The sequence below is a fragment of the Sinocyclocheilus rhinocerous genome, unplaced genomic scaffold (assembly GCF_001515625.1).
Source record: "Sinocyclocheilus rhinocerous isolate Xijiao unplaced genomic scaffold, SAMN03320098_v1.1 scaffold1515, whole genome shotgun sequence".
Lineage (NCBI taxonomy): Eukaryota > Metazoa > Chordata > Actinopteri > Cypriniformes > Cyprinidae > Sinocyclocheilus > Sinocyclocheilus rhinocerous.
The window spans coordinates 237,207-252,959 of record NW_015627243.1 but is presented as its reverse complement, the minus strand read 5'-3'; the positions used below and the strand labels follow the sequence as shown (position 1 = coordinate 252,959).

The 15,753-nt window shown below is 38.4% G+C and overlaps 2 protein-coding genes across 3 annotated transcripts in view; one reads left to right on the top strand and one right to left on the bottom strand.

Moving 5' to 3' along the window:
* brf1a (BRF1 general transcription factor IIIB subunit a) overlaps window positions 1–15,753 on the bottom strand; it is a 45,546-nt gene that overhangs the window by 17,242 nt on the left and 12,551 nt on the right. Inside the window, exons 6-13 of the mRNA XM_016533468.1 lie at window positions 14,854–14,905; window positions 14,156–14,228; window positions 6,762–6,911; window positions 4,647–4,740; window positions 4,328–4,454; window positions 4,162–4,201; window positions 3,946–4,038; window positions 2,080–2,340 (exon numbers count right to left, since the gene is read on the bottom strand). Of these exons, the coding sequence (XP_016388954.1) occupies window positions 2,080–2,340; window positions 3,946–4,038; window positions 4,162–4,201; window positions 4,328–4,454; window positions 4,647–4,740; window positions 6,762–6,911; window positions 14,156–14,228; window positions 14,854–14,905 (890 nt within the window). The remainder of the gene's footprint in view (window positions 1–2,079; window positions 2,341–3,945; window positions 4,039–4,161; window positions 4,202–4,327; window positions 4,455–4,646; window positions 4,741–6,761; window positions 6,912–14,155; window positions 14,229–14,853; window positions 14,906–15,753) is intronic.
* Window positions 8,643–13,561, top strand: btbd6a (BTB (POZ) domain containing 6a). Of its 2 annotated transcripts, XM_016533280.1 has the most exons (5): window positions 8,643–8,861; window positions 10,145–10,362; window positions 11,403–11,493; window positions 11,662–11,780; window positions 12,115–13,561. In XM_016533280.1, the coding sequence occupies exons 2-5, from the start codon at window positions 10,151–10,153 to the stop codon at window positions 13,136–13,138; spliced, it is 1,446 nt and encodes a 481-aa protein (XP_016388766.1). In that variant the 5' UTR covers window positions 8,643–8,861; window positions 10,145–10,150; the 3' UTR covers window positions 13,139–13,561. The 2 variants fall into 2 exon arrangements, with proteins under 2 accessions (XP_016388766.1, XP_016388760.1); XM_016533274.1 differs by lacking the exon at window positions 8,643–8,861 and having other exon boundaries at window positions 9,724–10,362.

Here is a 15,753-nt window from a genome sequence, read left to right as displayed (position 1 = left end):
TATTCACCTCATGTCGGTACAAACCTGTATGACTGACTTTCTTGTGTCTCAGTGAAATGTCTCAGTGTTTTTCATCCACACAATGGAAATCAATGGTCACCAAAAGTATTTGGTTATCAACACAAAAAATACCTTATTTTGTGTGGTGGAGAAAGAAAGAAAATCAAACAGGTTTGGAATGACATTAGTTAGTAAATGATGACAATTTTCATTTTTGAGTGAACTATCCCTTTAAGGTACATTATGAAGAACAAGACCAATGGTGCCAATAATGGTGATAATGAAGTTCTCTCTCTCTCTCTCTGATGCAACATACACTCTCACATCACACAAACATTTTTGCATTTTTAAATAAGAACATCCAGCTTCCTCTCATTCTCACACTGAAGAACTAGAACACTCTGACAAGCATCATATTGTCTGGAATGGAACAATGAGCCTACCTAAAAATAAACAAAGAAAATAGACAGACAGAAAAAGCTGAAGCAGACAGAACCAAGACAGAAGTGCACACACACAGAGCCATATATTGTCAGTGCCCATATAAAATCACTGAGATGAAATGAGAAAATTGAGGGAAATAAATGACATATTGCTGCAGATCTACGAGGCATTCAGTTGAGTTACATAGAACATAGACACTGGTCAAAACAAAAACACTAAAAATACCTCCTCTCTGAGTCATGATTTTTCCTGAACCCCACTCCAAACCAAACCCAAATATACACACACACAGTGTTCAAGTGGGTCTCACGGGCAATCAACTCGCACACAGACACCCGTAGTGGGTGGATGAATGGCAAGGTGCTGTGTTTAATTAGTGCTTCAAAGAGTGGAGGGGGGCTTCCTCTTCCTCCGCCCCATACAAATCATCCACAATCACCACAACCAATCGAAAACATGACAACCTGCTCGCACAGCCAATCACACAATCTGACAACCTGCCAGCACTCTATCCCCAGGAGTTTACCAGCTGCAGCTCTTCAGCCTGTGATCAACAAAGTCTTATTCTCTCGCTCAAATGCTCTCACATAGTGTAAACGCAACAACCACAAAAGATAACGCAATCATTTCAGATAAATAAGTAATTCTTGAGTTCTGTTATCCAGAGGCTGGGTAACTCTCGATGTGGTATAGATTGAATTTTTAGAAAAGAAGTCACTCCAGTTTCACTCCTCTTCCTCTATTTATGTCATAACAGTACAATTGTGTGAAGGAGGGGTGAATCTAGAACGAAAATGGATTAATGTGAATGTTTAGAAGAGAAGTCACTCCAGTTCCCCTCCTCTTCTTCCATTTATGGCATAATAGCACAAATGTGTGAAAGAAGGGTGTATCTAGAGTGAAAGTGAATTAAAAATGGATTCATGTGAATGTCTAGAAAAGGAGTCACTCCAGTTACATTCCACATCATCTATTTATGGTATAACAGCACAAATGTGGGAATGAAAGCTGAATTTGGAATTGAAGTAATGTGAGTTTAGAATAGGAGTCCAGATACACACTTCTTCTTCTACATGTCATAATAGCTCAGATGTGTAGCGCCATTTTGGAGAGTATCCGCTGGACGTAAACAGCGTATGCTGTTCTGTGTCAGCTGCCTCACACGGATACGCTGTTTTCGTTCAAATCAAATCACAACAACGTAGGAAACAGATCCGGCGTGATGCAGCTGACACAGAACAGCATACTTGTGAATGCATACAATGAATGTGGAATGAAAGTGGATTCATGTAAGTGATTACAAAAGGAGTCACTATAGTGCCATTCTTCCTCTATTCATGTTGTAATAGCACAAATGTGTGGCTGAACAATGAATATGAAATGAAAGTGGATTCATGTGACTCATCTCATTACTAAACAGCAAATGTGGAATGAAAATAGATGGAAAGAAAGTGGATTAAATGAAAGATGATTAATGTTAATGTTTAACAAAGGTGTCATTCCAGTGCCACTACTTATCCTCTGCTTGTACCTTGTCAATGTTTTGACAGCAAAAAAATTTATAATAAAAAGTGACTGTGGAATTAAAGTGCATTAAGCATTTATGCAGTGTGAAAATAAAAATCATGCTCCTACCATTTTCCTTTTCCTCTCCCATTTTGGTGATGGACTCGGGCAGGCCCAAACTGGCCGCAGTGGGCAGCGCTCCAAGTAATAATGCTAACGAGGGCCGTTTGGTTGGAGAGACTTTCTCTCCATCTCGCTCCTGCTCATTGTCCCCTCCAACATCTCCACATATAGTACTGTACAGGTGAGATGCTGCTGCCCTCAGCTCGTCGTCCTCTCCTTCCTCATTACCAGCAAGGACGCTGGACGACGCCAAGGAAATCACATCATCTGGAAAAAGCAAGCAAGGAAATATGCACACATCACAAACTAATCATTGCAGGAGCATCAAATAAAAGAGTATAATGAAAGAAAGAAATTGCTGCATGAATGCAAATAAAGTGCATTTATTTTTGTAATTAAATTATTTTGCTAATTAAAACATGAAGCTAGATGCATTCGCCCTTTGATTTTGAACTTCGCTATGATCCAGCTGACATGGGGAGAAAGTAATTATACAAACACACACAGTTGACCTCAGTAACACACATGCATGCACACACACTACCGTAAAGTGAACACACATGCATGAAAAGAGACACACAGACACACACACAAACACTCCCATGCTCGCGGTCTTAATTAGCTCCCTCCTGTAATCACTACATTAGAGAGAGAGAGATAACACGCATGGGGAAGCACTGGATCTCTGATTGTGGCTGTTGCTGAACAAGGAGCTAATTGGACAGCAACACAAACAGAATTTCTGCAACACTCCATTTCCTGAAAAAAACGTTGTGAGAGCAGCATTCTCACCAAGCAAAGAGCAATTCTAACAACAAGAAAATCATTTGTTTTAAGCACAAATATTTTGGGTGTCATTCACCAATAATTTTGGTTCTTATGGAGCACTTCTGCCAGAATTCATACACACGTACTTGTTCTTCCCCATATTCTAATATTGATAAATCTGTAATATCGGACTGTGTGCCTGCAGTTAGTAATTGCTAAATACATCGCAAACAATCTTCATATAGGGGCTTTCAACTCAACAGCCATTCAACACTCTTTGCAAATGAATTCTTTCACTTTTAATTTTTCTAAATATGCCCTCCCATCTGAGAACATGCACTGCACAATCTTCATTTCATGATCTGTATTTCTTTAGCTTAAACAGAAGTGTAAATGTTCAAGTACAGCCAAGTGTGTCATTCTCAAAACCAGATGTAGAATTAACTGGCCTGAACTACACTTCCAAGTCTACCCAAGAATGAGCTATATTTCTATATTATATAATTTTTGTCACACTGGTTACTTAATTTTAATAAGTAAAAAAAAATAGATATTAAAAATGTATATTTAAAAAAATGTTATTTAAATATAAATTAAAGTGTGTAGGGACATTAAGATTTTTTTTCAAAGAAATTCATTCTTTTATTCAACAAGGAAGCATTAATTCAATCAAAAGTGACAGTAAAGACAATGTTATATAAAAGACTTCTATTTCAAATAAATACTGTTCTTTTCAACATTCAATTTATCAAATATTCCTGAAAAAATGTATCACAGTTTCCACAAAAATATTAAGCAGCACAACAATTTTCAACTGTGAAGAAAATTTAAAAAAATGTAATCACCAAATCAGCATATTAGAACGATTTCTGAAGAATCCTGTGAAACTGAAGACTGGAGTAATGGCTGCTGAAAATTCAGTTATATTATTTTTTTCTCTAGCTTTATTTTAAATTGTAAAAATATTTTGCAATATTACTGTTTTTACTTTATTTTTGATCACATAAATGCAGCTTTGGTGAGTAAAAGAGACTTTTTTCTAATGAAGCACAAACTTTGGAATGGTAGTGTACTTTTCTGCGGGATTGTGTGTGAACACTGTACCATCTTTGGAATAGGATGCATAAATCCCCCTGGCTTTGGGCCTGCAGCTCTCCAGCTCGACTTCAATCTCATCCTGATATCCACAGATTTCACCTGCAGAGCACATACAGGTGTATGCACACAAAGCAACACGTCAACAACACAACGTATTAGGTTTGTTCAAACACCCATGATGTAAATTAAAGCATAAACTCCTGTCGAAATGTTTCTAGGTACCTTCAATATCATCAACTTTCTTTGCAAGCTCTTGCTCAATCTGTGGAAGGATTCAGAAAGAAAAAAAAGGATGGATACATATTGCGCATACAGCATCGCACATATTGCAAAACTGGTCGATTTAAATGTTAAAATTTGTAAATTAAAGTGCCATGTGATGCATTACCTGTTTTAGCTTTTGCTTCTTGAGTCCAGCCGTGTAAGAGGGCGGGTCACACTCCTGCTCCAGATCCACCCTCAGGAACTCTTCAATAGTCAGCTCACTGGTGGGCGTGTCCTCAAATTCATTCAGCCTGTCAATCAAACACACCAGGGGTCAAGACAGTCATCTGAACAGCAAAATGGGCCCTAAATTCAAAGCCTCAGAAACACAATAAACAGAAACACCAAAATACAGAAATGGCACCAATTATATAATATTAATTATATTGCTACAGATTATAATACTGGCCATACTGTGATTATTATTTTAAAACAAAACACACCTTTTTCTCAGTGTGGCTTCACAGACTTTCACCACACTGATCACTTCCTTAATTGTGCGACGGAACTCGTGCATCCGGGCAGCAACCAAGAGCGCTACAGGGAACACAAATACACAACTGTAGGCACAACATATACACATTCAGCCAATGGCAAGAGAAAAAGAGAGAGAAAGAAAGAAAGGAGAGAGGACACAGTCAAATATGAAACTTTAATAGGGCTTCAGAAAAGTGCGTCCACTGTACCTGCCCCCCTACTGACTCATCTCAGGCAGAACAAACAGACATTAAATGCACCTGCAATATTGCAGAACCCCTGATGCCTGTTTCACTCTGATTCATTAAAGAAACATGAAGAGCCAGATGCACTTCTGAACTACCTGACAAACTGAAGAATGTCCAACACCACAAAGCATGCAAGCATGTAAAAGATACTGAATAGTTTTAGAGCTTAATGATTCCTCAAAGAAGAACTAATTAGAAATATGACATTGTGGTTCATTGTCATTCTCCAAAACTATTTTACTGACTTTTTACTGAATTTGCCTGCCCACAACAGCTTAATCGGACATAATTTTAATAGATAAAAGGGTAAGGTGTACCACTTCTGATTTAGGTTGTCCTGTAAGGAAGTAGAAATTTGATTAAAAACAATAATGCAAGGTTAACCTCTCCAAAAAGTGGTAAAGGGAAACACTATTTCAAATACAAATATGGACAGAAACGAGAAAAAATAATTTTCTAATTCATAAACTCAAGGATCACGTGACACTGAAGAGTGAAGTAATGGCTTGCTGAAAATTCAGCTTTTCCATCACAGGAATAAATTACATTTAGTAAAAATTACTAACAATATATTAAAACGGACAACAGTTATTTGAAATTATAATAATATTTCAGGATATCACTCTTTTAACTGTATTTTGGATCAAATAAATGCAGCTTTGGTAAAGCCTTCTTTCAAAAAAAAAAAAAAGGTAAAAAAAAAAATCTTAATGACCCCAAACTTTTGAACAATAGTGAATATTTTTTAGATCTATATAGACCCTTCCATGTAAACAAAAAAAAGAAAAGTGTAAAAAATGCTTATTACTTTTCTCATATGCATCTCGCAATCACAGACAGCAGTATATGAGGGCCCTTACATGGTCCTAAATAAAAACATGTATATACATGAAATACTCTAAATGCATAATCCTGTGACAGATTAAAGGGGTGACACATTTTACCCCACTCTCCCCTACATGCCCAGGGGTGTCAGCTACATCTAACCGAGTGCTATCCTGTGCTCAAGTTCATGTGGTGTAATAAAAAAATAGCCGTTTCCTCCTCTGCTGTTAACCCTGCAGGATATCAAACCAATCTGTGTTCCAGCTACTACATGAGGACTATTCAACAAGCTTGAGGCCGTCATCACACTCAGCGGCTGTCCCTGCCTCACAGTTTGTCTTCATTCTGGGCCTTTCTCACATTCTTTCATTCTCTCTGCTGGCCTGCCTTTCTTTCTCAAGTCTCTGATCTCTCGCTGCAAAACAAACTCTTTTAGGCTCATGCTTCCTCTTTTCTCAGCACTGCTTCTAAAAGATTAATGGGAGATTAATTATTCAGGTTATGCAGTGGAGGGGGGGCAGAGAAACTCAAGCTGAGAGTCAGGAGTCGTCGGTTATTTTTAAAAACTTAATTACTGGAACTCAGTATTATTAGACTGTGTCAAGTTTACACAAGACTGAAAGTGTGAGAAAGTAAAACCGATATTGATAAAAATGCAATAGAAATTAGCTGCACTGGATCTCTGAGGCAATTCACAGTGCCAAGAAAGGCCTCGGTGAGTGTGAGAAAACTAACACTTTCAGGAATCATTCTCTTTCATTAAGACTGATTGGTGATTTGGGAACCGCTTCAAATGCATGAGCTGATCTAATTACACATTATGACAAACTGTTTCTTAAAAAGTTTCCTGACACAAAACTTTCAATTCTGGAAAGGGTTTCGGGAGCGTACATTCCAACTGTGGATGTTTCAGCGATGGTGTATGTGGTTTTGCACATACAAAGCAACCCTTCACTAGCTCACATCATTAAAGAGATCGCACTGTTAGGGGAGGGTTGCCATGGTTACCTGCTCCGCAGAGGCCTGAAGGTCTTCGTCCCGTGTGCATCCAGTCTCTCTTCATCCTCTGCAGGAGACGCAGTGCTGTCATCGAAACCTCATGGCTCTTCTCTCCAAATTCCAGCATTTGCGCAAAGCGCGGGATATAAAGACACGGATCTGAAAGAAACAAATCTCTTACAATTACAAAGCTACACAGAGAATATTTAGACCTTCTCAAACACAGTTGCATTTTCATTTCAATAACGTTCAGCCAATTAGTGTCAAATCTAAAGCTTAAAGCTGCTAATGAGTCTATGTGAGGGTTTGTGGAAGATATGCTTTACAAGTTTAAAGAGCTAATACTTTGGCTCATGACCACTGATGACTTTTCAGTTAAAAATTTAATTAGTTATGATAATGCAGCAAATATTACCTTTACGCTCACAATTCTCATTAAATACTACATACGGAAAACCTCCGTTATTAAACTTTAGCAAACTGCTTGACTCTCACACTATTAAAATTGTTTAGTAAAAGAAACATTACAGGCAATAGAGGGACCTCAATTTTCTGACAATTTCCCACTTATATTTTCAAAAGATTATGGCACTGTGTGAGAAACTCAAAAGTCTTTCTGCTCAACAAAGCATCAGCAAATTTTCCATTTAATCCAATTATTCCCAATCAGGGATATGTATAGCCCAGTGGGTGTTTAATCAGGCTCCATGGGGGTGATACTGAGTTGTTAAAAACGATAAAACAGAAATTATGACATCAAAATTATTAGGGCAGTAAAGTTATTTTAAAATAAATATATAAATAAACAATCTTATATTTTTATGGTAATTAGACTCTGGAGAGAGGGAGACTTTACTTTCTCTTCTCCATAGAAATACAGCATTTTTTTTTTTATTGTTTACATCAAATTCCTCAGTCAGTCAATCAAACCAATATCAATCTAAATGCCGTTGTTTTTTTTGTTTTTTTTTAAAGAAAATGTGTCTCCTGTGCCAATGGGAATTGGATATACATTTTTAGATGTAGGTCAGATATCCAGATATCAGATTATGTATCTAATTTAAAGTGGCTCAAAGCTAATGTGAAAAAACTGAATCTCATGTGCATTTTTTGTGTTTATACATGTGCAACAATAACTGATTTGTGTCAGATATGAGTAAAAAAAAAATTTTTGTTTTGTACCAATGCTAAAACAGCTAGATTCAATAAACTGCTTCAGTTTGAGGGGGCGCTACACTTTTGAAAAATAAAGATCTCAAAAGGGGTTTTTCGTAGTGATACCACAGAAGAACCATTTTGAGATTCCAGAAAGAACCTTTCAGTGATCCACCCAGTTTCCCCCCTTAGTTTGAAGAACATTTAAATAATCTAAGGAAACGTTTTTTCCACTTTTTGTGCAAAGGAAATGTTCCATGGAAGTTAAAAGGTCTTATTAAACCATACATGCCAATAAATAATAATAATTTTTTTAAAGAGTATACCTGTCTGGATATATTTTTTTCCCAACAACATAAAATGTTTTAGTTTGACACTGAATAATTGTATAAGTAGTATAGTTTTTAACGCCATGTAAGCAACTGAGTTACAAAATAAACAAGTGTTCCATACAGTAAAATATGAACTAAGCAAAGAAAATACAGCAGATAAGTGAATAATTGTAATAATGGCCATTTTAATAATGTTAAATATGCATGCAGTATATTCAGCACAATATAATGAATACACTTTAATGTATTTAATGTTGATGAAGGGGAGCTTGAGCTTTACTGATGAGACTGCGGCGGTACATAAAGCAAGAAAAATTGGGAAACACTGATCTAATCCCCACTACATATGTTCACTATAAGCCGCTTAGATCCGTCTGTGCTATCTGTTGGAAAAAGAATAGACCGGGAGAGAGAAACAGAAGCATCACGGACTTTACTGGGAAAACGGAGAGCAGTCGTGCGCACTACAGTATTTCCACAAGTCCAGCCCTCGTCCGGTTTCAGACTCCATCACGACCAAACGTGAACCGGATCAATAAAACTTTTGATATCGCTTTGAATCGAGCGCACTGCTTCAGCTGTGTGATGGCAACAAACTAACGCATAAAATACAGAATTGAAGGTAAGAACACGCACGATCTTTTCTCTTATTGGTTGCACTAGTAGAACAGTTCAAGTCTGACGTAAACGTTACATTTACAGAACGCAAGCTGGTTTGTAACAATCTGCAGCGCCCGGGTTGAAATTTATCGATGCTGATGGCTGTATACGCAAACAATTCCCCTCGTTGCTTTAAAGAGATACTAGTTTTTAATAAAACCTTTGCTTAATATAGCATAGAAATAATGGTTATGCATTTAGTGTTTGAACTAAGTGTAAAGAAGAAACATTGAGGAACGAAACAAACGACGTGTACGGAGGAACTTCGTATTTGATGTGCAAAAATCACCCTAGAAAGTGCTTTTATTCGGATCTTGACAGACGTTGAAATTATTTATATTATAAACTTATAAACATGCACGTGTATATATGAAAAATTAAAAATCTTCATCACGGCATAGTCCACAGAGAGATTCATAAAGGTTCTATTTTTTCAGGGTTGCCAGATCCCGCATGAAAAACAAGCGATCTGGTTTGGGGTAATGGATATTTTCGATAGATGTATCCTATATAGAAAAACTAGTTTATATTGTGTATGTATATGTATGTCATCAAATATACATACTGTGAATAATCCCCCAAAACACCGCATAACAATATGCAAATCCAATCGAAGTGTTGCTTTTAAATACCAGACATGGCAACACAGAATTTACAGGAGGGATAGAGAGCTCTGGAAGAGACAACCCTCCAATCCTGACGTCAGACGAGAAAGAGAGAGAGCTCAAAATAAACCCAAACTTCATCATTCCGTGTGGCCACCGCAGTGGAGAGATCTGCGTGGCCCTTATAAGATTACAGACCTTATTTTTGCCAATAATTGTTGTGTGGCTTTTGAGTGATTTTAAAACGATTGGATTGGATTTTTTCGGTACGGGATTGGAGAGGTTGTGAGGAAAAAGAGGATGGCTTATCTATGAAATATTCGCTGAAATCCGAATATATATGTGACCGTTTAATGACAGTGGAGCGGTTTTTGTTTCCACGCAAACCACGCAACATTATTTAGGAATACCACGAACCACGGTTGTAGCTGATAATAATTTTTCTACACATATTTTGGAAAACTTTTTTTTTGTTCTGATGCCCGCTGCGCCGGAATGCAAGCTGTCCCATCATGGCCGGATCATGAAATGTGTTACTTTTTTACTTTTGCTCCCCGAATCGTTAAAGAAGTTGAAGCGGGCAAGCAAGCACCCCGGCAGGCTCTCTCTGTGCTATAACATCTTAACTCTTTCCCTTAAGAAAAGGATGGCAGCGGAACTGTACCCCGTCAACGATCACGCGACAGTACAGAAGAACGGGACTGTGATGCTGAGTCTGTCAGAGAAGAAGAGAAGCGTGGAGCCGGTTGCGCAGACCACCGCGTCCATCGCCACCACACCGACCACAGAGCAAAACATCAACAACAACAACGTGGAAATTCCCAGCTGGCACTCCGCGCACCCGACGTTACACGAAAGGCAAGGCATTAAATCAAGTGTTATATATATATATATATATATACAGGGGTTAAATTGGGCCGGGGCCATCCGGGGCTGAGCCCAGGCACATAGGCTACGTTACCCTGGTAAATCATCAGAGGACTTTCCTCATTATAGTTTAAAACACTTTACTCATTCTTACTAATTCAATTTCAATTCAATTGCATTTCAACTTTATCTGATAAAGTAGCGTTCATGAGCGCATCGCTGCTTTGTTTACAGCTGTTTCTGGGGAAACCGTTATATGTTTGACGTTCCAAAAGCGCCTCCTACTGGCAGAGAATCAATTTGAATTTTCAATAAGCCTGTCTGCTGTTTCCCCCATCCATATCACTGTTTTAAATTGATAATTTATACTTCTGACCCGTCTCTTTTCTTAAAAAAATGGTTTAAAGACTGAAATGTCAGGTTTATCATTTTAGATTTTAGATTTTTTGTTTTTGTGAAAACCTGTATCTCAACTGTAATTAAATAATGTTTTTACAGTCATGTTACCATAGACATTGCCCTACTCTGCTCATATGGTATTCATTTTTATTTTTAAATTAATTTTTGCAGGTCTTAAAAAGTCTTAAATTTGATTTTATCTGCAGACAGATGTAGGTTTGCACACTGCCAGCATCTAGAATGATTTTGATCAGCATTTTAGTCTGCATAACAGAGGGCTCTCTCAACTTGTTATATTTTATGGTTTGTCAATTGATATAATTGTTCATTGTTATAATATAATTGTTTGTTAATTGATTTTGTAGGCTTTGCATAGACATGTGCACCACTCAAAAGCCGGAAACCACAGAGCCCCCCCCCACATAACAAATTCCAATTTAACCCCTATATATATATATTATAGATATTATATTTTTCACTACAGTATAATTAAGGCAAGTCATAGTGAACATTAACGGATACTAATATCTAAACATTTATAACATATATTTTCTTTAAAATTGAATATTTAAATGTATTTATTAATATTAATATCAAGACTGAATATATTTATTTATTTTTACTTTATGCAGAAATGCACTAATGTTCAATAATGAACACATGGCAGATGTTCATTTCATTGTTGGTCTGCCCAAGGAATCAGAAAGGATCCCAGCACACAAGGTGAGCCCACACACCTCATATTTTGGTTGTCTTCCAAACTGAACACACCTGATTCAAACCATCAGCTTATCAGTGGACCTGAAATCGGTGTCAGAAAAGGAAGACTTTCCAGGAAATGCTTTGAAACTAGATGAAACACTGATGAATTGTCTCTTCTGCTTCTCTCAGTATGTGCTGGCAGTGGGGAGTTCTGTTTTCTGTGCCATGTTTTATGGGGATCTCGCGGAAGGGGACTCTGATATCCATATTCCAGATGTGGAACCCGCTGCTTTTCTCATCCTGCTCAAGTAAGACTCACTCACTAATCACATCCGGGTATTAATAACAGGGCGACTCGGCTTTCATGCCTGGCAGCACAGATGGGATCACAGTGATGTCTTGGTTTAGGAGTTACCCTCTTATTTCAGAACTATTAGAGACTGTTTATTGGATTGTGAATGCGAATTATGTACTTTTTCCCTGGGAAAGTTGGAAGTCACTGTTTAAAGCAGTAGTAATGCAATAAAAAAAGGGCATGTTAAACAGATCAGCTTTTGTGAAGTATAAAATAGCCGTTTTATTCTCTTCCTATGGGGCACTTAAAATTTACCCTAACCTCTCTATCTCCCTCTTCTTTATCAGATACATGTACAGTGATGAGATAGACCTGGCGGCTGACACAGTACTGGCTACGCTTTACGCTGCCAAGAAATATCTGGTGTCTGCTCTGGCTCGCGCATGTGTGAGTTTTCTCGAGACAAGCCTGGAGGCGCGAAATGCGTGTGTGCTGCTATCTCAAAGTCGGCTGTTTGAGGAGCCGGAGCTCACTCAGAGGTGTTGGGAAGTGATTGATGCCCAGGCAGAGCTTGCGCTGCGCTCGGAAGGTTTCACTGAGATTGACCTGCTCACACTGGAACACATCTTGCAGAGGGAAACCCTGAATGTAAAGGAGGCGGTGGTGTTCCAGGCCATTCTAGGATGGGCCGATGCAGAGTGTCGGAGACAAGGCATGTCACAGAACCAGCGCTCCGTGCTGGGGAAGGCATTGCACCTTGTGCGTCTGCCTTCCATGACGCTGCAGGAATTTGCAGATGGAGCCGCGCAGTCGAACATTTTAACCCTTGAGGAAACGCACAACATCTTTCTCTGGTACACGGCTGCTACGAAACCTGTGCTGGGATTCCCGGTTGAACCCAGAAAGGGACTGACGCCGCAACGCTGTCATCGGTTTCAATCCTCTGCATACCGAAGCAACCAGTGGCGCTACCGCGGACGCTGTGACAGCATCCAGTTCGCTGTGGACAAGCGCGTGTTTATCGCCGGACTTGGTCTATATGGCTCCAGTGGAGGGAAGGCGGAATATAGCGTCAGAATTGAACTAAAGAGACAAGGAGTGCTTCTGGCACAAAACTTGACCAAATTTGTGTCAGACGGTTCTAGCTCAACATTCCCCGTGTGGTTTGAGCACCCAGTACAAGTGGAGCAGGATGCGTTCTACACGGTTAGCGCCGTTCTAGATGGGAGCGAGCTAAGTTATTTTGGACAGGAAGGAATGACAGAAGTCCAGTGTGGGAAAGTCACCTTTCAGTTTCAATGTTCCTCTGACAGTACTAACGGGACAGGGGTGCAGGGGGGACAGATTCCGGAGCTGATATTTTATGCATGATTACGCGGAATTATCTGTTAATGAAGAGACAGCAGGGGGATTTTTCCTCTCAAATAAATGCCTTTACTCACAATATAGCTGCAAGACACTACTAGAAGAGGAGACTATCCCCTCTGATTTTTTTTACATTGTACATATAATGGAATGCTGCCCAAACTTATTTATTTCTTTAAACATATTGTTTTAAAACACGTACTTTAATTTAAGCACATTTGATTTCTAATTATTCATAATCTGCCTGTGTACAGTGAAACATGGGTAGTTTGCACTTGAAACTAGGCAGCTTTTCCTCTGTCTTGTTATTTAATGTTTATTTGTTGACAGCTTTATGCTGAGTGACCTAAAAAGGGTTTCAAGAGCCTGCAAAATCATAAAATATTTGTTTCTATTCATCAAACAGTATTTTGTTTTCTTCTGTCTAATGCACAGTTATATGACCTATACTGTTTCACTCTAGGTAAAATATGACCTTTCAAAACCTTAAAAATGAAAAGTCTGTCATCATTTACTCATCCTTATGTCGTTCCAAACTTCAGTGACTAACTGATTTCTTAAAACACAAAAAAGACAATATATTGAAGAATGTTTCAGCTGTTTTTGCCCATAATATAGGATCCAAAAAATAAAATAAAACAAAGGGTCCAAAACAACATTGGAACCCACTGACTTTCACTGTATGTACAAAAAAAAAAAACTAAAACTAAAAAAAATTTTTTTTGTTCCACAGGCAAAAGAAAGTCATACAAGTTTGAAATTACATGAAGGCAAATACATTATGTCAGAATATTGCTTTGTATTGTTGATTGAGCAAAGCAACTGACCAAAACCATCAAAGTGTTCAATTCAGGTTAAAATTTACACTGCAAGCAAAGCTTCATTTACAGTTGCACAGCACCCTCTGGGCTTTAACAGTAGCACTACACAGACCAGCTCACATACTCATACACAGTACCAGTACAATTTAGATGAGCAACAAAGCATCATGGTAAACTACAATGTCACTTATGTGATGCTTACCAATCGCTGGCGCACTGATACACAGCTCTCTGGCTAAAACAAGGAAGGTTTTTCCCAAAACATACACATTCACCTATAGGGCAAGAGAGAAAGATAGAGTGAGAAATGGACATAAATTTGTGGTCAAGAAAGAAAATGACTACAAATACAGAAATAGACAGTGGGAATATATAACAGACAATGAACAAGAGATATAAGATAAAGGGACATAACAGATGCAGTATTTTAACAGATGCTGAAGGTTGCAGAGTTCATAGCTCTGGGGTTTGGATCCGTACCAGCATCACCACAGAGTCTTCACTTTCTCACAAATTCTATATCTGTGTCTTATCCTTAGAGGATGAACTACAATAACAAAAATATTTCATAAAACAAGCTTTAAACATCATATAACTCAATACTTATCTTCATGGACCACCTTAATAATCATCAAAAAAAAAAAGATATCCATGAGGAACGACACACATGCACAAACACAGACACCCTATTTCTTCCATCTGGGCCCCAATGCATTAAAGAGGAATCTTTTTTGGTTGATGTCAGAGGTCATGACCACTGAAAAGTAGGATGGCCCTCACACACTCCTGACCTGAGAGGGGCGGCGACAGCCTTATGCCTCAAAAAGCTCCTCTGTCTGGGGGAGAGTAAAGGAATTTATGGGTCCTCTCTCTGATAAAATCCCGTAATGATTCAAATACCGCAGTGGACAGAATCTGCGTGTTAGCGTGTGGGATGGTGGGGGGGGGACAGCTGGGAGGGTAAAAATATAAAACGGACACACCAGCTGGGGGAAAATGGCTTTCACACACTAACTGGGTTCAAAAGTCTGGGATTGCTAGTGAAAATGCATCCATTTTGCATTATGTTATTATTTAACATAAGCGTGTTCATTCTAAATTATACAAGTAACCAGCATAACAATTTTGAGTGAAAAGCTGTAATTAAAAATGTACATGAACTTCAGAATGTTTTAGTATTTTGTTTGGCTCCATTTCACATAAATAATGTCACAAATTTGCTTTTAACAAAGCGTGAGCTTAGAGGGGACCGTGCCTTTGCTGTGGCAGCTCCTAAACTGTGGAATGATCTTCCTCTGCCCTTTAGACAGGTCTCTTCATTGTCTTTATTTAAATCGCTTCTTAAAACCCATCTTTTCTCCTTGGCCTTTGACACCTGATGTTGACATTTTGTTTATTTATTTTATTGTGTCTGTGGTATGTTTTATGTCTCTTAAAGGGATAGTTCACCCAAAAATGAAAATTTGATGTTTATCTGCTTACCCCCAGGGCATCCAAGATGTAGGTGACTTTGTTTCTTCAGTAGAACACAAATTATGATTTTTAACTCCAACCGTTGCAGTCTGTCAGTCGTATAATGCATGGCAATGGTAACAAAATCTATGAGAGTAAAAAAAACATGCACAGACAAATCCAAATTAAACCCTGTGGCTCGTGACGACACTTTGATGTCCTAAGACACGAAACGATCGTTTTTTGCGAGAAACCAAACAGTATTTATATCATTTTTTACCTATAATACAACACTATGTCCAACTTCCTTGAGCGCGCACACGGCATCCGGTGCGTGAGGTGTGTACG